At 36.1% G+C, this 24,894-nt stretch overlaps 1 protein-coding gene across 2 annotated transcripts; it reads right to left on the reverse strand.

The window, feature by feature from the left end:
- Positions 1-4,736: 4,736 nt before the first annotated feature.
- Positions 4,737-24,855, reverse strand: LOC128181801 (WD repeat-containing protein 6-like). 2 transcript variants are annotated; one of them, XM_052850336.1, is made up of 24 exons: positions 24,565-24,854; positions 24,098-24,193; positions 23,395-23,594; positions 23,006-23,115; positions 22,273-22,420; positions 21,723-21,962; positions 21,329-21,391; positions 21,168-21,215; positions 20,849-20,959; positions 20,677-20,744; positions 17,349-17,506; positions 16,984-17,096; positions 16,464-16,631; positions 15,998-16,234; positions 15,380-15,559; positions 14,350-14,404; positions 14,161-14,220; positions 13,637-14,027; positions 6,393-6,958; positions 5,974-6,105; positions 5,577-5,671; positions 5,386-5,456; positions 5,139-5,194; positions 4,737-4,834 (listed from the first exon to the last, which is right to left on the reverse strand). In XM_052850336.1, the coding sequence occupies exons 1-24, from the start codon at positions 24,683-24,685 to the stop codon at positions 4,827-4,829; spliced, it is 3,495 nt and encodes a 1,164-aa protein (XP_052706296.1). In that variant the 5' UTR covers positions 24,686-24,854; the 3' UTR covers positions 4,737-4,826. The 2 variants fall into 2 exon arrangements, with proteins under 2 accessions (XP_052706296.1, XP_052706295.1); XM_052850335.1 differs by lacking the exon at positions 4,737-4,834 and having other exon boundaries at positions 4,942-5,194; positions 24,565-24,855.
- Between the last annotated feature and the right edge of the window lie 39 nt (positions 24,856-24,894).

A 24,894-nucleotide genomic window follows, 5' to 3' on the forward strand; every position in this document is an offset into this window, starting at 1 on the left:
CGATGTCGAGCTCCTTTAATTACCTCTTTCCTCAAAAAGTGATCAGCATCCAGTCTGTGTTGTAATTAATCGAGCATGTTGATTTCCCGAGGAATAGAATAGAAACCACATATTTATAAGCACAATATGTGTGCGCGTGTATGCGTGTTTCATTTCCGGTTTTGTGATAGTCTGGTTTTCTATCAGAAGATAGCCACTAGGTGTCGTTTTATACGTTTTTCCGGTCACTTAGACGTAACTGAGCGCCCTCAATTAGTCATTGCAGAAAATACCTTTTCAATACATGTATGCCTCACTAAATAGAGCAAACAGGTTGGGACCAATCGCCTAAATGGGCTATAATAGCCCGTTTTGGAATATAATATCCCATTTATATAATTAGGGTATATATTTTTAGTGCAAAAATAAATAATTTTTTTTGTAAATGGCAATATTTGTGATAAATTAATCTGTATCAATATACATTAAATGCAACAGTTTTGGTAGGCAAGTTTTTCTGCATGTAAACCTACTGTTTGTGAGAATTCATGATCCACAAGAAGTTTGGCATTTTCTGAGAGATCAATCTTTGCAACAGTGGGGTTACAGGAAATTTTTTTAACCAAAGGTTTCTTATTTTGATGTATTTCAATGCGAATTTATAATATTTTTGCAAAATAAAAAAAATATTTAACTTTTTGCACTGTAAACACCTTGATTGGGATATCATATCCAAAACAGGCTATTACAGCCCATTTGGGCAATTAGTCCCAACCTGCAAAATATACTAGTATTTTAATTACGATATATTATACTATTGAGGCACTGTTAATTGTATCTAATGTTAGACGCTTAAAATAAAGTGTATACATGTAAGTAAGGTCCTTAAAGTTTGAAGCCCTGTGAATGGTTACTTTGAAGGTCAATAATATCCCTAAACCACAGGGGCTTGGTTGTTGGATATTGAATTTCCTAATTATTTGTTCACGAAGAAAAAAATGATTAAAATTGGTAATCTTATGTGTATTGCAATAGATAAATTCACTGAAACCCCCCATTTTAGTCATGTTAAAAAAGTGTATTCAATGTACATTTAAAAAAGTACATTGAATACACTTTTTTAACATGACTAAAACGGGGGGTTTCAGTGTATTTATTTAATGCAATACACAGAAATGCATCTAAGATTACCAATCTTCATCAATTTTTTCTTCGGGAACAAATAATTAAGAATTCACTATCCAACAACCAAGCCCCTGTGCCCTAAACGTGACACTATTTTCTGGAAATGCATTTGATTATTTAGATTGCTTGTGAACCACAAAAAGCCATTTTCACGGCTTAATTGATATTTTAACAAAATGCAAAAGCCAGTGGTAATTTCCTGGAAAGTAAACTAATGTTTATAAATTGAATTCAAATCACTCCGACTTTATGGATCCTAATCGAAGCTGTATTTTTTTATCGGCATACTATCCCAATACATTTGGTTTTATTCACCATCAATTCTGCTGTAGCTGACCAACTTTAGCAGTTAGAGCCCCTTCATAATCCAATAGCATCCACTTGATTCTTGAGTGGTTTTGCTCTGAGAGTTCTGTATAGACGATAGCTGGGTGACTTGGTGTCAATTAATGGGTTCTGAGCGACATGGCTGATTCTCTAACAAATTGATGAGTCGGGTCTGGTTGTATTAATCACCTCCTATTTACAATAATCAAACTTCTCTCCTTTCATCAGCTCTCGTCAATAACAATTGGTTTTGTCCCGTGTGTAGTTTTAGCAAACGGTATAATACGTTATCACATTCAGTAGACCAGTACACAAAAATTCACTTTTTTAATATACGGATGCCACTAGAATTAAAAGTAAGTTGTTTTTTTTTAAAGATAAAATGGGCGTCTTCTTAACATACTCCTTTAAAATCCCAATATATACATCCAATACACAAAAACAATACAACAGGCCGTAGACTAGACCTTCGGAATCAATCTAAAATAAATGGCATTGTAGGATACAGAAAATTTGTATTCTTTTTTAATAAAATGAAAGAACAATACGTGCAAATATACGGTATTCATTCTTTGATTTTCTTGTATTCTTTGATTTCTACATCTGCATCTTACTTTGTACAAAATACAATTTTATTTCTTACTTGCAAATAAATATACCAAAGATGAAAGTAGTTAATATCAAGACTCTTTCAAGATTTATACTACATATTATATATAATCATGTTATATACTTAACTACAATTACTTAAAGAAAAGATTTAATAGAGTATTTAATTCTTATATGATGCAAAATTTACGGTTAAGAATCCTACTTAATATTATACACTTTATCTAATAGTATTGATTCAATGATTCCAGTTACTTGATGCGTCTTGTAGCCTATTACTTGAAGTATATTACTTGAAGAAAATATTAAACAGGTGTATGTAGAATTTATATGTGTGTCACGTAAATTTTGCATGTACTGCCACCCAGTAAACTCAAATAAATTTACAACGTGACATGTGAATTAATTGTGGCTACGGTTGATAACACTAACAACAACAAATGAAAAGCTTCAACGAGATTTCAGATTGGATGACTGTGGCACATCAATAAACATAAACTAATTGACCCTTATGTCCAACGCACGTTCAGGATTGTGCAAAAGAGTTCCCCCAGATTTAAATAGAAACAAAAGGAAACTGAGATTAAGCAAATTGTTTTTATGCATGACGTTATCTAACATTAACATTTGAAGTTATTTTGATATTAATTAGCTGTGCTAGATATAAATCTACTGTTGGTGTACGGGGATTATACAATCATTTGATTCACCCAATGACACCACGCACAAAAACGTGTTACATGTACTATCAAAATTGTTTATTTGAAGCACGTGGTTAAAAATATTGGACGAAGTAGGCCAAATAAGTTGGGCAATCAAAGAAAGATAAACCACTTTTACTACTACTGAATCTGAATATATGTACAACAATGCACAGCGACAGTCAAATCTAATCAATATGAAAGCAATTACTTTTACATGTACATTAATATCTATGCTAAAAATATGGTATATATAGTCGACTGCACATATGCATATATTCAAACGTTTAATACCATTTAAAATTTATACTTAATAATATAATATTTATGTGTATTATTAGGTAGAAGGTATGTATTGTTTTTATGAGAAAAATAAATTCAGGTGCCTGTTACTTAATCATTTTTGTTTCAAGCATCAACTTACATTAAAATTTCTTAAAAATTCCTTTCTTCAAATAACGCATCATTGAAATTACATGTATCATACGAGAATACTGATAGCCAGAAGGGAATAACTCATCTCAAATTAGATTAAATTCGTTTAAAAATTGAAATACCGACATTCGTGTGAAATTCGGTGAATGATGTGTAATTCCAAACTGAATTGTCAATTATCAATGTAAAGTACAAGTATGTCTGAACACTGGGTTCATAATCGTTCAAATTCTCAAGCAACTGAATCATTGATAATAAAGAAACATTTTATTCTTACAATTTGAACAACGGACCCCCCTACCCACCCTGCGCCAACATAAAACACAAAACGCCGATCTAGTGTCACAAATTTCATAATATGGACTCTTTGCCGACTAGATGTTACGTGAATCCTTGTCCGAAATATCTGCCGATTTCCAGGAATTTTTTTTATGATTTTGATATTTATGATGATATTTTACACGTCTCATAAAAAAATAACAAAAACGTCAGATATTTCATACAGCAAAAATCAATGTACTTTCACTACATGTATATGCCCCCCCCCTCCCTCCCTTAGCCCCTGACCCAGGCACCCTTGCTCACCGTAACCATGCACATATGTTGCCTGCTTTAGTCGAGATTTTTTTAAGTCACTAGGATGCATGGGATCAGTTTGATTCCAACCCTAACTCCACAACATTTGAACAATTTTCAAAATTTTGGTAGAGGCATCCCTCCTCAAGATAATTACGACAGTTATGAAACAGTAGCAATTGGAGAGACGTTTCAACAAGCTCCCTCATTTCATGTAAAGCATTTCTTCATGTAACATACAAGTATTACTGACCAGAGTCCAACTATTCTGGGTAGGTTTGTTTTCATTTTTATTGAGACGGATTTAACGCCGTTTTAATTCCTAAAATGGCCAGATAACCTTGTTTTATATTTAGTAGTTATTTAGAAGTAATTGGAAGTAAAGTGTGATATTGAGTATTTGCTCATATGAAAACTGTTCAGTATAAAGGAAAAGCGTGTGTATTGTTGTAATGTAAAGTTTAACACATGCTGTATGCATTGACAGATTAAGGTGCGCAGTAGTTGCCGTATACTAGTAATAAATTGTATTTATGTAGTACACAAGTATATGAAAGGGAAGTACGTGTACGAGTCTAATGATTGTGTAAAGTAAAGTATATGTAGTGAAGTAGTAAAGTTATGTACAGCAAAATGTGCAAATATAAGTGTAAATACAGGAAAATGTATTGAGTAAAGTAATGAGTAGTAAAATGCAAATATAAGTAAAATATTGTTATCTGTGTATTTATCATTTCATTTGTATTTCAGATCCCTTTTTATACCTTTTATTTGGAGTCTATGGAAAGGTTGACTATCTACATGTATTTGTCAATTAACACCTGATTAAAAGCCTTGTAAACTTACTGAGAGCCGCAAAGCCACCCGGCGACAGCGTGTATCTTTAGAATTAGGACATTAGAATGATTCGTTTCTAAGAACCACTCCAAAGTAAATTTATCAGTATGATATTATGAAAAATACAAAACACAAATTTTTGTTTATCAGTTTTATTCATTTTACCTAAAAATTGGGTTAAATTCCTGGAAAAATAACAAAAAATAAGATTCAGAAATCAACTTTTTAAAAAAATATGCAATCAAAAATGAACAATCAACGACCTTAACCTGTGTATGATATACAACACAGTTAATGATCCATCATTTTGGCAATCTAATCTGGTAAAATTCAAACCAAGTATGACATGTGTCATCTTTTATTTTATATTAAATCCACTAAAATTGATGCCAATTGCAATGAATATTGATGAAAGCACAATATTGCTTTTTATCTGCCATGTTGATTGATGAACTCTTTCTTTTTAATTTACAACAACGATACACATACCATGAATTTGACAGGTTGCTAAGCCCTCTCCAGATATAACAACTGTAAATAGGTCACTATGGAAAAATAAATACCAATAAATTATATGTTAAAGATATCATGAATACACAAAAAACTATAATTGTTGGCATAATAATAATTTCAAATTCTCTTCAAAATTCCCCCAGTATTCTTTCATGATAAACAGGAACTTTTGATAAATGGTCAAATACTTTGTATAACCAAATTTTGATCTGAATTTGCTTACTTGTTTAATTTCTGACAGTCTATGTTTGATATATCAGCAACACACACAAATTTACAGCTCATCTGCTGTAGCTATATTAAAAAATAAAACATCAACATTCATTACATATAGAGAAATTATTTATAAAGATAAATCTCATTTTTAAATTAATTGATAACACAGGACATAAATGGCCTGAGTTTGACTTGTACCTGTATGCGACTCTCTGTAATGTTAACGCTCCACAGTATCAGTCTTTGGTCGATGGATACCGAAATCAGTTTGGAGGGCGACAAGAACTTCACACCTGTAACATTTGTGTCTTATCAGAACCACATACATTACATACATGTACAGTGTACATTTAATTTGTATTGATGTTTACCACAGACAGTTATTATTTAGCTTTCACTGTGTAACCTTCTTTTCATCGACAAGTATATCTATATTTACTATAGTTAAAACATTTTATAACATTTTATATACATTTAACCTGCATTTCTTTATATTCTGCTTTTTTTTTGTGCATAAAATTTTCATTTTGAATTCCTGTCTGAATATATTTTGCATTTCATGTGTATATTTTCAACATTCATTATTTACATGTACCTGTAATTTCTGTTGAATGAGCACATAAACACGACCCTGTTGTGATGACCTTTACGCCTTCACTGTTGATCCTGACTGATGTAACTACGAGGGCATTGTCATCTCCACCGCTAGCTATCAGGTAATCATCATCTAAACATAAAACACAACTGTGTGGTCAAAATTATGACAAAAATGAAAAGTCTAGAAGGAAATACATTGTAGTTATTTAATGCATTTTGACATAATTCATATATAAAGCATTTGGCAAGACCATGACTATCAGTTTTTCCAATACTTAACAGTTTAACATAATTCATATATATAGCATTTGGTAAAATCATGACTAGATTTCAATTTTTCCAATACATTGTACTTGAAAGTATATCATATGAAATGACACTGTAAACTAATTTACTAGATGGGGCATTTTACCTTACCTTGTAGATGTATATAATCCAACCCATTCACACCAGACTGATGATGTTTCATGAAAAACACATGCTTTGTTCTTTGGATACTGTTCTCCTTTGATGAATTGGACTCCATATTGGCTACGGACATTCCACTATCGTGTTCTTTATTGCTGACTTGGCCTTCATCACTGCACTGCGAGTCATTTCTATCATCACTTTTAAGTATATGTTGTTTATGATTTGAGGGCAATACACCCCACATAGACTCCTTATCCAGTAAGTCTTCCCTGAGATTGAAATTGTTTGCTGAAGATTCATGTATGTCACATTTCACAAAAGAGCATGTTTCAAATATCCTATTACCGGTATCAAGATTTGGTTGTGAGAATTTTTTACCAGTTTCATGTATGTCCTTTTTGTTTACTTTCCAGAAAGCAATACAGCCGTCAGTTGCTGCAGATAGAATGTATATTACAGAATCTGACCCGCACTCTCTCTTTAGACAACAGACCTTTAACACACAGTGTTCATGAAGGGAGGATTCCAGAAATGGTATCAACTCTGTTTTTTCTTCATTAAAAATATAAAACCTGAAAATATCAAACAGTGTTGTTAATTACAAATATTTGTCAAATCAATAACAAATACTAAACAACTGTAACAGGATGAGAGAAATATTGACTGGCAGGCCCCCTAAATCTTTAGTCAGGTGCTCTACCAACTGAGCTATCTGGTGCAGGTATTCAAACTCATCTGACCGTCACATTACTAATATTCAGTACTGGGTGCATTAATGCTTATTTTAACCAGGTTTTGACTGGAATTTCAGTATGATATAAATGTCTCATTCATCCATCAAAAGAAGTTAAAACTGATGCTGGCAAAAAAAACAAGAGGCCCATGGGCCACATCACTCACCTGCGGAACAATAGGTATGATAAAATCAGCTTAATGGAGTCATAATACAAACAATCTGGACAGTGTACAATAATACACGTAGATCCTGTATAAATAAAATCCATTTCCCCCCCTGTATATTCTTATGTTTATCATCATTAGTCCCTTTTCTAACAGGTTGATTTTATAGTCATATCACATGTTGAGTATTGCAGTTCTCAAAAAGATCCTAAACAATTGTTTATATATGGGATATAAAGCTACATCAAACTCTGAACCTTCTTGTGAAGCCGGAGAATTGTCCTGGAGCCAAAGTCTTAACAATTATAAAGAATCATCTGGCTGATTAGTTTCTGAGAAGAAGATTTTTTAAGGATTTACTCTATATATTCCTATGTAAAACTTTAACACCCCCAATGTGGCCCCACCCTACCCACAGGGATCATGATTTTCACAACTTTGAATCTACACTACCTGAGGATACTTCCACACAAGTTTCAGCTTTCCTGGCTGATTAGTTTCTGATATGAAGAATTTTAAATATTTACTCTATATATTCCTATGTAAAACTTCGACCCTCCATTGTGGCCCCACCTTACCCCCAGGGGTCATGATTTTCACAACTTGGAATCTACACTACCTGAGGATGCTTCCACACAAGTTTCAGCTTTCCTAGCTGATAAGTTTCTGGGAAGAAGATTTTTAAAGATTAACTCTATATATTTCTATGTAAAACTTCGACCCCCAATTGTGGCCCCACCCTGACCCAGAGATCATGATTTTCACAACTTGGAATCTACACTACCTGAGGATGCTTCCACACAAGTTTCAGCTTCTTGGCTGATTAGTTTCTGAGAAGAAGATTTTTAAAGATTTACTCTATATATTCCTTTGTAAAACTTTGACCCCCCCCCCCCATTGTGGCCCCACCCTACCCCCAAGGGTCATGAATTTCACAAATTTGAATCTACACTACCTGAGGATGCTTCCACACAAGTTTCAGCTTTCCTGGCTGATTAGTTTCTGAGAAGAAGATTTTTAAAGATTTACTCTATATATTCCTATGTAAAACTTCGACCCCCATTGTGCCCCACCCTACCCCCGGGGTCATGATTTTCACAACTTTGAATCTACACTACCTGAGGATGCTTCCACAAAAGTTTCAGCTTTCCTGACTGATTAGTTTTTGAGATGAAGATTTTAAAAGATTTACTCTATATATTCCTAATATGTAAAACTTCGACCCCCCCACCTACATGTATTATGGCCCCACCCTACCCCCAAGGGTCATGATTTTCACAACTTTGAATCTACACTACCTGAGGATGCTTCCACACAAGTTTCAGCTTTCCTGGCTGATTAGTTTCTGAGAAGAAGATTTTAAAAGATTTACTCTATATATTCCTATGTAAAATTTCAACCCCCCATTGTGGCCCCACCCTACCCCCGGGGGTCATGATTTTCACAACTTTGAATCAACACTTCCTGAGGATGCTTCCACACAAGTTTCAGCTTTCCTGGCTGATTAGTTTCTGAGAAGAAGATTTTAAAAGATTTACTCTATATGTTCCTAAGTAAAACTTTGATCCCCCCCCATTGTGGCCCCACCCTACCCTCGGGGGTCATATTTTTCACAACTTGGAATCTACACTACCTGAGGATGCTTCCACACAAGTTTCAGCTTTCCTAGCTGATTAGTTTCTGGGAAGAAGATTTTTAAAGATTAACTCTATATATTCCTATGTAAAACTTCGACCCCCAATTGTGGCCCCACCCTGACCCAGAGATCATGATTTTCACAACTTTGAATCTACACTACCTGAGGATGCTTCCACACAAGTTTCAGCTTTCTTGGCTGATTAGTTTCTGAGAAGAAGATTTTTAAAGATTTACTCTATATATTCCTTTGTAAAACTTTGACCCCCAATTGTGGCCCCACCCTGACCCAGAGATCATGATTTTCACAACTTGGAATCTACATTACCTGAGGATGCTTCCACACAAGTTTCAGCTTTCCTGGCTGATTAGTTTCTGATATGAATAATTTTAAATATTTACTCTATATATTCCTATGGAAAACTTCGACCCTCCATTGTGCCCCACCTTACCCCCAGGGGTCATGATTTTCACAACTTGGAATCTACACTACCTGAGGATGCTTCCACAAAAGTTTCAGCTTTCCTGGCTGATTAGTTTCTGAGAAGAGGATTTTTAAAGATTTACTCTATATATTCCTATGTAAAACTTCGACCCCCATTGTGGCCCCACCCTACCCCCGGGGTCATGATTTTCACAACTTTGAATCTACACTACCTGAGGATGCTTCCACAAAAATTTCAGCTTTCCTGACTGATTAGTTTTTGAGATGAAGATTTTAAAAGATTTACTCTATATATTCCTTATATGTAAAACTTCGACCCCCCCCCCTATTGTGGCCCCACCCTACCCCCAAGGGTCATGATTTTCACAACTTGGAATCTACACTACCTGAGGATGCTTCCACACAAGTTTCAGCTTTCCTGGCTGATTAGTTTCTGAGAAGAAGATTTTAAAAGATTTACTCAATATATTCCTTTGTAAAATTTCAACCCCCCATTGTGGCCCCACCCTACCCCCGGGGGTCATGATTTTCACAACTTTGAATCTTAAGTTCCTGAGGATGCTTCCACACAAGTTTCAGCTTTCCTGGCTGATTAGTTTCTGAGAAGAAGATTTTTAAAGATTTACTGTATATATTCCTATGTAAAACTTTGACCCCCCCCCCCCCCCATTGTGGCCCCACCCTACCCCCAGGGGTCATATTTTTCACAACTTGGAATCTACATTACCTGAGGATGCTTCCACACAAGTTTCAGTTTTCCTGGCTGATTAGTTTCTGATATGAATAATTTTAAATATTTACTCTATAGATTCCTATGGAAAACTTCGACCCTCCATTGTGCCCCACCTTACCCCCAGGGGTCATGATTTTCACAACTTGGAATCTACACTACCTGAGGATGCTTCCACAAAAGTTTCAGCTTTCCTGGCTGATTAGTTTCTGAGAAGAGGATTTTTAAAGATTTACTCTATATATTCCTATGTAAAACTTCGACCCCCATTGTGCCCCACCCTACCCCCAAGGGTCATGATTTTCACAACTTTGAATCTACACTACCTGAGGATGCTTCCACACAAGTTTCAGCTTTCCTGACTGATTAGTTTTTGAGATGAAGATTTTAAAAGATTTACTCTATATATTCCTTATATGTAAAACTTCGACCCCCCCCCCCCCCCCCTATTGTGGCCCCACCCTACCCCCAAGGGTCATGATTTTCACAACTTGGAATCTACACTACCTGAGGATGCTTCCACACAAGTTTCAGCTTTCCTGGCTGATTAGTTTCTGAGAAGAAGATCTTAAAAGATTTACTCTATATATTCCTTTGTAAAATTTCAAACCCCCAGTGAGGCCCCACCCTACCCCCGGGGGTCATGATTTTCACAACTTTGAATCTAAACTTCCTGAGGATGCTTCCACACAAGTTTCAGCTTTCCTGGCTGATTAGTTTCTGAGAAGAAGATTTTTAAAGATTTACTCTATATATTCCTATGTAAAACTTTGACCCCCTCCCATTGTGGCCCCACCCTACCCCTAGGGGTCATATTTTTCACAACTTGGAATCTACACTACCTGAGGATGCTTCCACACAAGTTTCAACTTTCTTGGCTGATTAGTTTCTGAGAAGATGATTTTTAAAGATTTACTCTATATATTCCTTTGTAAAACTTTGACCCCCCCCCATTGTGGCCCCACCCTACCCCCAAGGGTCATGATTTTCACAACTTTGAATCTACACTACCTGAGGCTGCTTCCACACAAGTTTCAGCTTTCCTGGCTGATTAGTTTCTGAGAAGAAGATTTTTAAAGATTTACTCTATATATTCCTATGTAAAACTTCGACCCCCATTGTGCCCCACCCTACCCCCGGGGTCATGATTTTCACAACTTTGAATCTACACTACCTGAGGATGCTTCCACAAAAGTTTCAGCTTTCCTGGCTGTTTAGTTTCTGAGAAAAAGATTTTAAAAGATTTACTCTATATATTTCTATGTAAAATTTCAACCCCCCATTGTGACCCCACCCTACCCCTGGGGGTCATGATTTTCACAACTTTGAATCTAAACTTCCTGAGGATGCTTCCACACAAGTTTCAGCTTTCCTGGCTGATTAGTTTCTGAGAAGAAGATTTTTAAAGATTTACTCTATATATTCCTATGTAAAACTTTGAACCCCCCCCCCCCCCATTGTGGCCCCACCCTACCCCCAGGGGTCATATTTTTCACAACTTGGAATCTACATTACCTGAGGATGCTTCCACACAAGTTTCAGCTTTCCTGGCTGATTAGTTTCTGATATGAATAATTTTAAAGATTTACTCTATATATTCCTATGGAAAACTTCGACCCTCCATTGTGCCCCACCTTACCCCCAGGGGTCATGATTTTCACAACTTGGAATCTACACTACCTGAGGATGCTTCCACACAAGTTTCAGCTTTCCTGGCTGATTAGTTTCTGAGAAGAGGATTTTTAAAGATTTACTCTATATATTCCTATGTAATACTTCGACCCCCATTGTGGCCCCACCCTACCCCCGGGGTCATGATTTTTACAACTTTGAATCTACACTACCTGAGGATGCTTCCACAAAAGTTTCAGCTTTCCTGACTGATTAGTTTTTGAGATGAAGATTTTAAAAGATTTACTCTATATATTCCTTATATGTAAAACTTCGACCCCCCCCCCCTATTGTGGCCCCACCCTACCCCCAAGGGTCATGATTTTCACAACTTGGAATCTACACTACCTGAGGATGCTTCCACACAAGTTTCAGCTTTCCTGGCTGATTAGTTTCTGAGAAGAAGATTTTAAAAGATTTACTCTATATATTCCTATGTAAAATTTCAACCCCCCATTGTGGCCCCACCCTACCCCCGGGGGTCATGATTTTCACAACTTTGAATTTTAACTTCCTGAGGATGCTTCCACACAAGTTTCAGCTTTCCTGGCTGATTAGTTTCTGAGAAGAAGATTTTTAAAGATTTACTGTATATATTCCTATGTAAAACTTTGACCCCCCCCCATTGTGGCCCCACCCTACCCCCAAGGGTCATGATTTTCACAACTTTGAATCTAAAGTTCCTGAGGATGCTTCCACACAAGTTTCAGCTTTCCTAGCTGATTAGTTTCTGAGAAGAAGATTTTAAAAGATTTACTCTATATATTCCTATGTAAAATTTCAACCCCCCATTGTGGCCCCACCCTACCCCCGGGGGTCATGATTTTCACAACTTTGAATCTACACTACCTGAGGATGCTTCCACACAAGTTTCAGCTTTCCTGGCTGATTAGTTTCTGAGAAGAAGATTTTTAAAGATTTACTGTATATATTCCTATGTAAAACTTTGACCCCCCCCCATTGTGGCCCCACCCTACCCCCAAGGGTCATGATTTTCACAACTTTGAATCTAAAGTTCCTGAGGATGCTTCCACACAAGTTTCAGCTTTCCTAGCTGATTAGTTTCTGAGAAGAAGATTTTTAAAGATTTACTCTATATATTCCTTTGTAAAACTTTGACCCCCAATTGTGGCCCCACCCTGACCCAGAGATCATGATTTTCACAACTTTGAATCTACACTTCCTGGGGATGCTTCCACACAAGTTTCAGCTTTCCTGGCTGATTAGTTTCTGAGAAGAAGATTTTGAAAGATTTACTCTATATATTCCTATGTGAAACTTGGACCCCCCATTGTGGCCCCACCCTACCCCCAGGGGTCATATTTTTCACAACTTTGAATCTACACTACCTGAGGATGCTTCCACACAAGTTTCAGGTTTCTTGGCTGATTAGTTTCTGATATGAATAATTTTCAATATTTACTCTATATATTCCTTTGTAAAACTCCAAACTTTTTGAAAATTTCTCAAAATTTTTCATTAATTTTTAATTATCTCCCCTTGGAAAAGGGTGTTGCCCTTAATTTTCACAACTTTGAATCCCCTTTGCATAAGGATGATTTGTGCCAAGTTTGGTTGAAATTGGCCCAGTAGTTTTTGAGACGATGTTGAAAATGTGAAAAGTTTACGGACGGACAGACAGACGGACGACAGACAAAATGTGATCAGAATAGCTCACTTGAGCTTTCAGCTCAGGTGAGCTAAAAAGCACAGATTACATATGCACTGCTTACAGGATCAAATCTGTTTAATTTCATTCAGCCATGACTGAATGACTTACACAGGTAGACAGGCCTACATCACATTGCTGTTTGATACAAACTACCCAAAATCAAAGGTCTTAGCTCTTAGCTCTTAATACTAACTCACCTAACGAAGGCATCTGAGCAAGCAGAAGCCAGGAGGTGCAAATGAGCTGGAAAGTCAGACCATACACTAGAAAGCTGAACACTGCTCAAGTCCATGAACCTGGTTTCTGGGTTCAGTTTGATCTGTTGTAGTTTCCACATCCTGGTTTTGCCTTTTCTTTGTGTTTGGCCAATCATATGCATGCATAGATTCTCTGTTACAACGGAGGTAGAGTCTTGAATGGTCAGTCTCCAGACCAACAACTGGGCTCGACCGCCCGCAGAGAACATCAGTGTAGACTTCTTGCTGATTGAGTCTTTGGAGGACGGACATAAACTGAGTGCCCGCACACTAGAGATGTGTCCACTCAAATGCTCTAGGCAAACCATTTCCTTCACTCCAAATTCATTACCTTGTCATATATTAAGAAAACCTTTTTCATGTTCAATTTTCAATATGGTAGCACTGGACAATTTGATTTTCACTATTTCACAACAGAGATCAAAACTTAGCATGTGAGCAGTAAATTACTAGACTAAGGATACATCTGATTGCTGATATCTGGACACTGGTGTCTTCACTCCCTGTAGCAACAATGCATCCTTCTGAAATAAAAATAGAAAACCTCCGATTATGATTAACTCTTACTTCTAAAACTCCTGAATATGAAAAAATACATGTAAGCAAAAAATCATGATAGATTTCACAGAATAAGAAAGTTAAGTTCTACTCACCTGTGTTTGCATCCAGTAATTTAATACAAGTAATCTCCCTTCCATGGAGAGCATTCTAGGTTTAAATAAAAAGAGTTACTCAACGAACACAAAAAATACTTGTGTACATAGTTTAAACACTTACTACATATTGTATCATGTGTTTGATAACAGTGTTATTTTTTTTAGCCATTTATTTGAAACATACAGTCTAACTTTGTTGTCTCAAACAAGATTGGACTGTTTAAAAACTTTGAAATATACAAGTATTCCTGGTATTAAGGGTAAATCAAAGTACTGAAGTACTGAAAGCTGGGTTCTTTTGGTGTGTTTTTGTGCATATGGTGTAGTAAAGACTGAAAATCTCTCTCTCTCTCTGTCTCTCTCTCTCTGTCTCTCTCTCATGCTTTTAATGTCAGCAAAGCATCAGAGAGCGACCAAATTTTGTAAGCGGCTATAAACAAAAAATAAGTCTGTCAAGTAGAAGTTAAAAAGTTCAACAGTTGCTTCCTTGAATTTTGCAACAAGCATTATATATTCAATCCCCGTTTCTTCATCGTGCAGCAAAGTAGTTCATGGAAATTCATGCGCATTGTATGAGTTCAAAATGCATAGTAATGTTTTAAAAACACGTTATTAATAAGAAAACAAAAAAAGATAGACTATTCATTTGAAATTTAAAAAAAGAAACAAAATGCCAACACTTTTGACAAAACGTAGCTCTTTGTGTAACTATTTGGTATAGCGGAAGCTTTACCTTGACGCTGTTTGGTTTTTTGTTTATTTGTGCTATTTATAGTAACATTGGCGATTAGCCTGCCTATAGCCAGGACTCTGCTTCAGCAGAGCCCGGCTAAAACTTAAAAATCCATAGTAATCGAGATATCAGTGTTCGAGATATTGAAGTTCAATTGCAGCAGCATGTATGCTTACCTATAGGCTATAGTATTGTTCATTAAACACACACATTAACCTTATTTTCCTAAAACTGACATATCCTCTTCATAAAGATACAAACTGCAGTTTTTTACTGAGTTTCATCTCTCCTCACCTTTAACTTGAGCTGATTCTGCTCCAGTCTGGTGTCACACACCACGACTTCACGAGTTTTCTGATAGACGAATCTGAAGTGCTCTCCCCTGATGGAGCAGTCCCATGACCTGTGCCCGCCTCCACACGGAATCTGAAGGAGTTTCTGGTTCCTGTTCACGCTCCACAGCACAAAGTCACTCTGTAGATAACAATAGCATCAACAACTCGGACATTAAATGATTTTTTTTTAAAATCACTGCAATAAGTACATAATACTAGTAATATATATAATGCATCAGCATTTAAAGGTTACTGTTAAAATTTTTTGAGTTTGTGGAGGTTCAATTTCATGATTTCCCATCTTAGATGTAACATTCACTGATTTCCCATCTTAGATGTAACATTCACAATGAACTATTAAACAGTCTTTATTTCATATTTGTAAAGATATAAATTCAAGAAATTATATTCCCTTTAACCATTACAATGTTGACAATCCATGATTAATAGCTCATTAGAATCAAATGTTCAACAATAAATGGTATAATTCTTATTTCGACTACCGTTATTATCATATCTATTTACTAGTAAAAGAAAGTGACGTCATATTAGATGAAAATTACATTTTTCAACTTACAGACTGAAATCCGAATATATGATAATCGGCTCCATCGTCAGCTATTTGCAGCTTGTCAATCCACTCGAATCCTTTGTAAACGCGATGAGTGTTTAGGAGGGTCATGTGACTGTCGTCATGACTGAACACCCGGTAGCAGCCGTCCCTCCCACTCGTGTACACATTACCTTTGTGACAGATAATGTTCGTCACTCCAGTCTTTCCATGAATTTTTGGAAAACTTTGAGATGGGTTCCTCTGTGAAAACAAATTGCAAATTAAAATACATGCAATAGCAATAGGTAAAACTTTATAGGTAGAAGCTTTTAATGACTTATTTGACTTTTCATAAGAGAACTCTCAATTCTACCAGCAATTGGCTAATAGCTTGTAATAAAAAGGCATTAATATTGTAGATTATCTTCTAAAATATCATATGGTATTGATGTTATTTGGTCGATACTCAACCTTTATTGAATGTACTTACAAATTCACTTCCTAGTTGATATACATGAATGGTTCCACCTCTGTCTCCACAAATCAATGAGCCGTGACTGACAGAAGCTGCCGACACCCATCGCTGCTTACATTCTGGTAATATGTACTGTTCATCAAGCTCCAAGTTCAATGTATCAGCATCAAAATTCCATAATTTCTAAAAAACAATCATCACTGACATTCACTCACTAATTCTAGCATCCACCGAGACTCAAACAGATAGAATTTAATTGTAAGGTTTATAACAACTGTAATTTGACAAATTGGGGATGATACTCAACTACAATGATATTGGTGTATACAAAAACAAGTTAATTGAACCTATTTTAATAAACGTATATTTTTTTGTACAAATGTTCACTTCGAAACCCCTTCTCTTTTATTTCATATGATCTTTATTAATCTCAAATTGTTAAGCCTATGCACTTGATTTCAGAGCAATAAGATTAGAACTGCAATATGCATTGCAAGTTAATCCACTGCTAGTCCTCTATCTGACCTTTACTTACAATGCCCCCCTCTGGCCCTGTGGTCAGGAGCCGGGTACCAGACAACCAATGAATGCTCATTATTTTCCCATCATAGATGTCCCAGTCCTTACTTTTCCAAACAGGCTGAGAACCTAAGATAACACAACATGGTGACAAATGGCTTCATGGTTTACATATTGCTCCTTGCATTAAAATGTCACTCCTTGATTTAAATGAAGCTAGAGATCTGTAGTTCTTCAGAAAAAATTGGGACTACAAATTGAAATCTTACAGTTCCACTCATACACAAAACATGTTTCAAAGCACAATGAAAGGACCAATCAGTCATTGTTAAAACTAACATGATGTGTAAAATAGGTGTACACTGATTATCTGCAATTTACCCTCTGCTAGGAAAATTCTGAGCTTTCCATGGATATTTCCCAGCACTACACAGCTCTGCTGTGCTGGAGCTACAGACATCACTGTATATGACCTGTAGTCTGGATCATTCATTAATGTCAGCCATCTTTCTTTTTCAATGTCATGCAGGTAAAGAAACCTGTCACAAAAACAAAATGTAAAACAAGAGGCCCATGGGCCACATCGCTCACCTGAGGAACAATAGGTATGATAAAGTCAGCTTAATGGAGTCATGAGCCTGTATAAATAAAATTCATTTTTCCCCCTTGGAACTCAGATAGCCCTGATTGCTGAAAATATTTACAAGAGCAGACTTTAATCACCGCTCCTGCACATATATAGGGACTCAACGTTATGCAGGCAGAGATAACCGCACACCTACGCAACTCAACAGGTACCAACGTTAATGCAAGCAGAGGTAACGCAAGCAGGGATGACCTCACACTTGCGCCAACAGCTCAACCTAACGCAGGGAGTGCCGCACACTTGCGCTAGAAAGGCCAGAACACCAGCAGGGATGACCATACACTAGTGCTCCGCCGCAACCACCACCAATACAAGCAGGTATGACCGCACACTTGTATTAATGCAATACAGGGCAGAAATGACCGCACATTCTGTATCGTTGGTTAGAATAACACGAAGATTAGAAAGAGCAGGGATGTCAACACCCTCAATCTCTCCGTACCTGTTCAAGTTTAACCCCAAACAGTCGCTCTTTGCAATGCTATAGACACTGTCGCTATATATGTGACCAGCCTAAAATAATTTATAGTATCTAAAAATTGGAAATCAAAAATAAACAAACTAATCCAGCCTAACCCAAAACTACTTATGCAGAACAACTTATATACATTGAATATTTATTATTGTATAAAAATAATCATCACAATAATTGGTTAACAGTGGATGCATTAATTAAAATAATCAAGAATCAATAAATCAAGGGCAATGACCCAAAACAGTAATACAAAAAGATTCTAATGAAAAAATAGCTGCCTGCTTCAATTTTATAGTCATATCACATGTTGAGTATTGCAGTTCTCAAAAAGATCCTTTACAATTGTTTATATATTGGATATTTAGCTACATCAAACTCTGAACCTTCTTAGGAGGCCGAAGAATTGTCCTGGAGCCAAAGTCTTAACAATTATAAAGAATCATCTTGCTGATTAGTTTCTGAGAAGAAGATTTTTAAAGATTTACTCTTTATTCCTATGTAAAACTTTAACACACACCCCCCCCATGTGGCCTCACCCTACCCCCAGGGGTCATGATTTTCACAACTTTGAATCTACACTACCTGAGGATACTTCCACACAAGTTTCAGCTTTCCTGGCTGATTAGTTTCTGAGAAGAAGATTTTTAAAGATTTACTCTATATATTCCTATGTAAAACTTTAACACCCCCCCCCCCAATGTGGCCTCACCCTACCCCCAGGGATCATGATTTTCACAACTTTGAATCTACACTACCTGAGGATGCTTCCACACAAGTTTCAGCTTTCCTGGCTGTTTAGTTTCTGAGAAGAAGATTTTTAAAGATTTACTCTATATATTCCTATGTAAAACTTCGACCCCCCATTGTGGCCCCAACCTAACCCCAGGGATCATGATTTTCACAACTTTGAATCTACACTACCTGAGGATGCTTCCACACAAGTTTCAGCTTTCCTGGCTGATTAGTTTCTGAGAAGAAGATTTTTAAAGATTTACTCTATATATTCCTATGTAAAACTTTAACACCCCCCCCCCCCCAATGTGGCCTCACCCTACCCCCAGGGATCATGATTTTCACAACTTTGAATCTACACTACCTGAGGATGCTTCCACACAAGTTTCAGCTTTCCTGGCTGTTTAGTTTCTGAGAAGAAGATTTTTAAAGATTTACTCTATATATTCCTATGTAAAACTTCGACCCCCCATTGTGGCCCCAACCTAACCCCAGGGATCATGATTTTCACAACTTTGAATCTACACTACCTGAGGATGCTTCCACACAAGTTTCAGCTTTCCTGGCTGATTAGTTTCTGAGAAGAAGATTTTTAAAGATTTATTCTATATATTCCTATGTAAAACTTCGACCCCCCATTGTGGCCCCACCCTACACCCGGGGGTCATGATTTTCACAACTTTTAATCTACACTACCTGAGGATGCTTCCACACAAGTTTCAGCTTTCCTGGCTGTTTAGTTTCTGAGAAGAAGATTTTAAAAGATTTACTCTATATATTCCTATGTAAAACTTCGACCCCCCATTGTGGCCCCACCCTACACCCGGGGGTCATGATTTTCTCAACTTTGAATCTACACTACCTGAGGATGCTTCCACACAAGTTTCAGCTTTCCTGGCTGATTAGTTTCTGAGAAGAAGATTTTTAAAGATTTATTCTATATATTCCTATGTAAAACTTCAACCCCCCATTGTGGCCCCACCCTACACCCGGGGGTCATGATTTTCACAACTTTTAATCTACACTACCTGAGGATGCTCCCACACAAGTTTCAGCTTTCCTGGCTTATTAGTTTCTGAGAAGAAGATTTTTAAAGATTTATTCTATATATTCCTATGTAAAACTTCGACCCCCCATTGTGGCCCCACCCTACACCCGGGGGTCATGATTTTCACAACTTTTAATCTACACTACCTGAGGATGCTTCCACACAAGTTTCAGCTTTCCTGGCTGATTAGTTTCTGAGAAGAAGATTTTTAAAGATGTACTCTATATATTCCTATGTAAAACTTCGACCCCCCATTGTGGCCCCACCCTACCCCCGGGGGTCATGAATTTCACAACTTTGAATCTACACTACCTGAGGATGCTTCCACACAAGTTTCAGCTTTCCTGGCTTTCTGGTTCTTGAGAAGAAGATTTTTGAAAATTTCTCGAAATTTTTCATTAATTTCTAATTATCTCCCCTTGAAAACGGGTGTGACCCTTAATTTTCACAACTTTGAATCCCCTTTGCATAAGGATGATTTGTGCCAAGTTTGGTTGAAATTGGCCTAGTAGTTCTTGAGAAGATGTTGAAAATGTGAAAAGTTTACGGACAGACAGACAGACGGACGGACAGACGGACGACAGACAAAATGTGATCAGAATAGCTCACTTGAGCTTTCAGCTCAGGTGAGCTAAAAAAGTTATGTTTTGCAAAAGAAACTGAAAAAACACTTGAAACTCAACCAGTAACAAAATCAGAGTTATATCTAAACAGTGAAGGAAATTAGAAAGTAAAGATACAACGGATTACGGTAATGACCTGCAAGCAATACATTCTATAATGGTACATTCAGAATACTTCAACTTACCCTTTATTGGTGATGATGATGATTTCATTGTAATTCAGCAGACTCACTGAACGTGGGTAGTCTTCTTCCTAAAACAAAATTTTTCTTTTAACTGATCAAATTTATATTTCCCAATTTTTCTTCTACAGATGGTATAAATTGTCAATTGCTTTTTGACCTTATATAATTGTACCTTCTCCGATGAAGTCTGCTGTAGCTGCAGAGATTGTGTGATGTAATTTGACCTCTCTGACCTTGAGGATAAGTACCAGAGGCGTACACTGGTGTCTCCCCCACCAGTCACCTGCCAATATACAAAACAGTCAAAAATAAGATGTTAATACCACTCTCACTATTAGAAAGATCCTGCATCATATTTTCGAAGAGACAAATATATTTCAATTATACATGTGAAAAATCATTAATTATCATAATCAATTTTATAATGAACATGTATCAAATGTATGAAAATTAAAAAAGAGAGAGAAAGAGGTTTTTTTTTAAAATCCTACCACATATCTTTCCTTCTCATCCACAGATAAACTCCAAATACTTTTTCCCTGCAAAGACAATTTCCCCTTTTGCTATAATTGTTTAACAAATCCAATGAAAAGCTAACATGTGGATTTATTGTGAAATTTAACCTCTAATATGGGATTCCCTGAGAACTGACCCTATGACCTTTGAACTTTTGTAGAACATCTCCTTCATAGTTCCAAACACAGCATGTGGAATCCTAAAATCAAGCAAATATAAATCTTAACTCAAAATATTATCAATATCAAAAGAAATACCAAATAAAGAAACTAACTTCTATTCGAAAAAATGGGAAATGTAAGTGAGCAATGTCATTACAGAAGTATTTATAATTTTGAGTGCACAGTACATCTAGGGTACTGGTGTATACTATGCACCTTTTTTCAAATTTGTGGGGGGTGTGTATCATACATAGGAACAAAACTTCAATATTTCAGACTACGCATTCAAATTGAAATGAGTTATAAGATAGACATTAAAGATAACATATAAATCCATCAACCGCTTGAATAATGATGTACAAGTATTACCTCTCCCACACTGACCAGTGTACAGGTCAGTAGTCTGACGTCCCAGACCCGGGCTGAGTGTCCATACAACACATGCACACAAGTACAGCTACTGTTCTCCCATGATTCCAGAGGAATTTCAGTTTCATGAAGATTAGAATGGTTATCAAATGAAAACTGCCAAAGTCGGATACTGCGATCATCCGAGGCAGAGCACATCATCTGCTTCTGGTGAGAGAAGTCCACAGAAAAAATGACACCCTGAAATGAAAAGTTTATGTTTTAGTTTATGGGGAGTTCTAAAATAATCTGGTGACTTGTGATTAATATAAAGAGGGTGCTATAAAGCTAATTAGACAATAAAATTGAGGCAAATACATGCATTTCCTTGCAGTAAATTGAAAATAACTTTCCGTACATGTGAGCGAACCCATTAGGCAAAAGTTATAATTAATATACTTGTTGTGATTGTCACCTTAGTCCTATTGAAAGTTGGTGATCACAACTTTAAAGAGATAGCATTTGCAAGGTCATAAGGTAATTATATGACACAGAAATAAGCGCCACAAACCTGGTGTCCCTTTAGACTTTTTATCACATTCACATGACCAGACTGGGACCTTTGACCTTTTGGTGACCATAGCAATATCTCATTGAACACAGTTCCTGCAGCCAAAATTAGACAGTCCCATTGTGTGTTAATAAACTTGGCAGAGTATCTGATTACACAAGATAAGGACTATCAAATGCATGCACAAATCTTGATTATGAATCACTTGACAAAAACATCCTAACAAATTATTTTCATTAATCTAATCTAATCTCCACCTCCTAAAAAAATGTTGAACCATTTTTTTTTCACTTAAACTGAAATAGTCCTGGGCCCCAAATGTAACAAAATATGGAAGCGGAAAGAACTGAACTCAAACATTTGGTAAATATTTTAATGATAATGTTATGTAGGTTAGTACATGTAAGAATACATGCAAGTAAATATTTATGCTAAAACTTTCTTCTGGCATACACACTGCAAGTACTCCATAGTGGAAACAAGACTGTCAATATGCACAATGCACAATAGCATTGATTGGATTAAACACTTTAGTTCATTGCTGTCTATATTTTATAGATGGAGAGTAGCAAATTATAGATGGCAACATGGAGGCTGTAACATCTTTCTTAAAACAGATAGATTTGGTCCTTGACAGGTGAAAACACTTATCAGGTTTTTTTTTCATGATTTAACAAGCAATAATATGATCAGTATATGACATATATTTATTTGAACATGTAGAAGAGGATACAGTATACAGGACTCCACACACGAGACTTTCTCCACCAGCCGTGCATGTTTCCAGTCCCATAAAATCACAGAGTTATGTCCCAGAGCCAAGGCCAAATGACAGCTATCTTTCTGTAAAACAAATACATCTACATGTACAATAAAGACAAAAATTAAAAATAAGTAGTTGTGTGCCTCCTTGTAAATTACTGATAGATGTAGCTGTAGTAAATATACATGTACAGTCTACCATATACAGGTATATACATGTACACTGGGCATACTGGTACTTAATACAGCACTTATGTATATAAAACTACATTTTTATTCTAATAACCATGCATTTCAATCATAAAACTTTCTGCATGAAATGTCCAGAAAATATAATCAGAAACAAGACAAAAATCTCACAGGTTTTAAAAACACAGCATCCCAAATCCAGTCTTCAAACTCGGACATTTGTGCTCTTGTTGTTCTGGTGATGGAATAGTCACTATGATCCAGAGGACCTCCATTTTTACCGCTTTGTGCTGCTGAATGGTAGTCCACAACGGTGACACACTTTTCACCAAACACAGCAAAAGTATGAACATCTGTCTCATTGGTAAATTCTAAGGGGAAAAAAAACAAGATCAGAATGATGGTCATGTAGAATAAAAGATTCCATGTGTCAAACTATTGTTTACAATCATGTTGAAAGTGGGCAATTTGAGAGAGGCTTTGATAAAGAGTACATAATAACTTCATTATTTGACCAAAAAGTCTAACTTTCTTTGGAGATAGAAGAATGGATAATCCAATCTAATACAATATGCATTCCAATATCAGAAGCATGACATTAATGTTAAGTTAATTAACATGAAGAATCATTGTCAGGAACCCACTGTCGGTCTTGCTTCTCTTACCTCAAGGTGTGTTTCCAACAATGACATTGAAGAGTGTATGTTATATATTTGTGTGAATGTGTCAACATGTTTATAGTATACTCTTGTACATGTTTATCAAAATACAAAATTTTATATATACCTTTATAATTAATGGTAAAAAAAACCCCATTAAATTTCTTATTTGATTTTGTAACCATATCTGCTTTTTTGGCAAAAAAATAACAAACCTCTTATTCCATGAATACAGCGACATGGCAAAACTAACAGACAGCTATTGCTCTTCTGTTCCGAAATAACAAAAGAATGAAGATAGCTTCCAATTCCTAAAGTCAGAGAGAAAATTTGATAATAATTGAAATGCTTGTTTCAATCTGAGATACGTGTGTCCCTGGCTTTAACATATCTCAATAAAAATAGAGAAAAAAAAATACTATTGGGAATCACTATCATGCAAACATTCCTATATAGAAACAAATTGCAAACAAAACATTAATGAATGTTGACTATGTTTACATTTTTTCAGATCAACAAATTCATGATCATATGTTACAAAAATTATACTCTGCCCAAAGTTATCCTCACATCACATATTGCTTATTTATCAATATATAATGGTTTATGGTACAGTGATAGAAATTAACGAGAAATGCAGATTGATTTGGAAATCCCCAATATCAGCTGGCCTGACATGTACCTGCCAACACGATATTGTCTCCGACAGTGTGTAAAGCGGTTACAGGACCAGTCATAAAATCGCCCTGGATGGCATTCTTTTGTTCCATGATCGGGTCTCTCGTTGTAAGCTTCACAATCATTCATGCTCCATCAGGACCAATATAAGTTTGTTATTGTCATCTCCACATGTTTTCAAAGCGTTATATTGATTACGACAACAGGTCATGTATAAAGTTTAGGTAATATAAGACGGGAATGTGAATTCCCGAAAAATAATTTTTGTTTAAAAGCAGTTTGAAAAAATATAGTCCGGTATATAACTATAGGATGGCATTGCCTTGAAACAGTC

The sequence above is a fragment of the Crassostrea angulata genome, chromosome 4 (assembly GCF_025612915.1).
Source record: "Crassostrea angulata isolate pt1a10 chromosome 4, ASM2561291v2, whole genome shotgun sequence".
Taxonomy (NCBI): Eukaryota; Metazoa; Mollusca; class Bivalvia; order Ostreida; family Ostreidae; genus Magallana; species Magallana angulata.

Bases quoted from the DNA above. Each gene is read 5' to 3' on its own strand.
- LOC128181801 (XM_052850335.1), bottom strand. From the start codon at position 24,685: ATGATTGTGAAGCTTACAACGAGAGACCCGATCATGGAACAAAAGAAT. The intron at 22,421-23,005 runs GTATCCTCTTCT...TTGTGTAATCAG, and splicing joins TGTGTGGAGTCCTGTATACT to ATACTCTGCCAAGTTTATTA. The intron at 21,392-21,722 runs GTAATACTTGTA...GCTTGATTTTAG, and splicing joins CACTGGTCAGTGTGGGAGAG to GATTCCACATGCTGTGTTTG.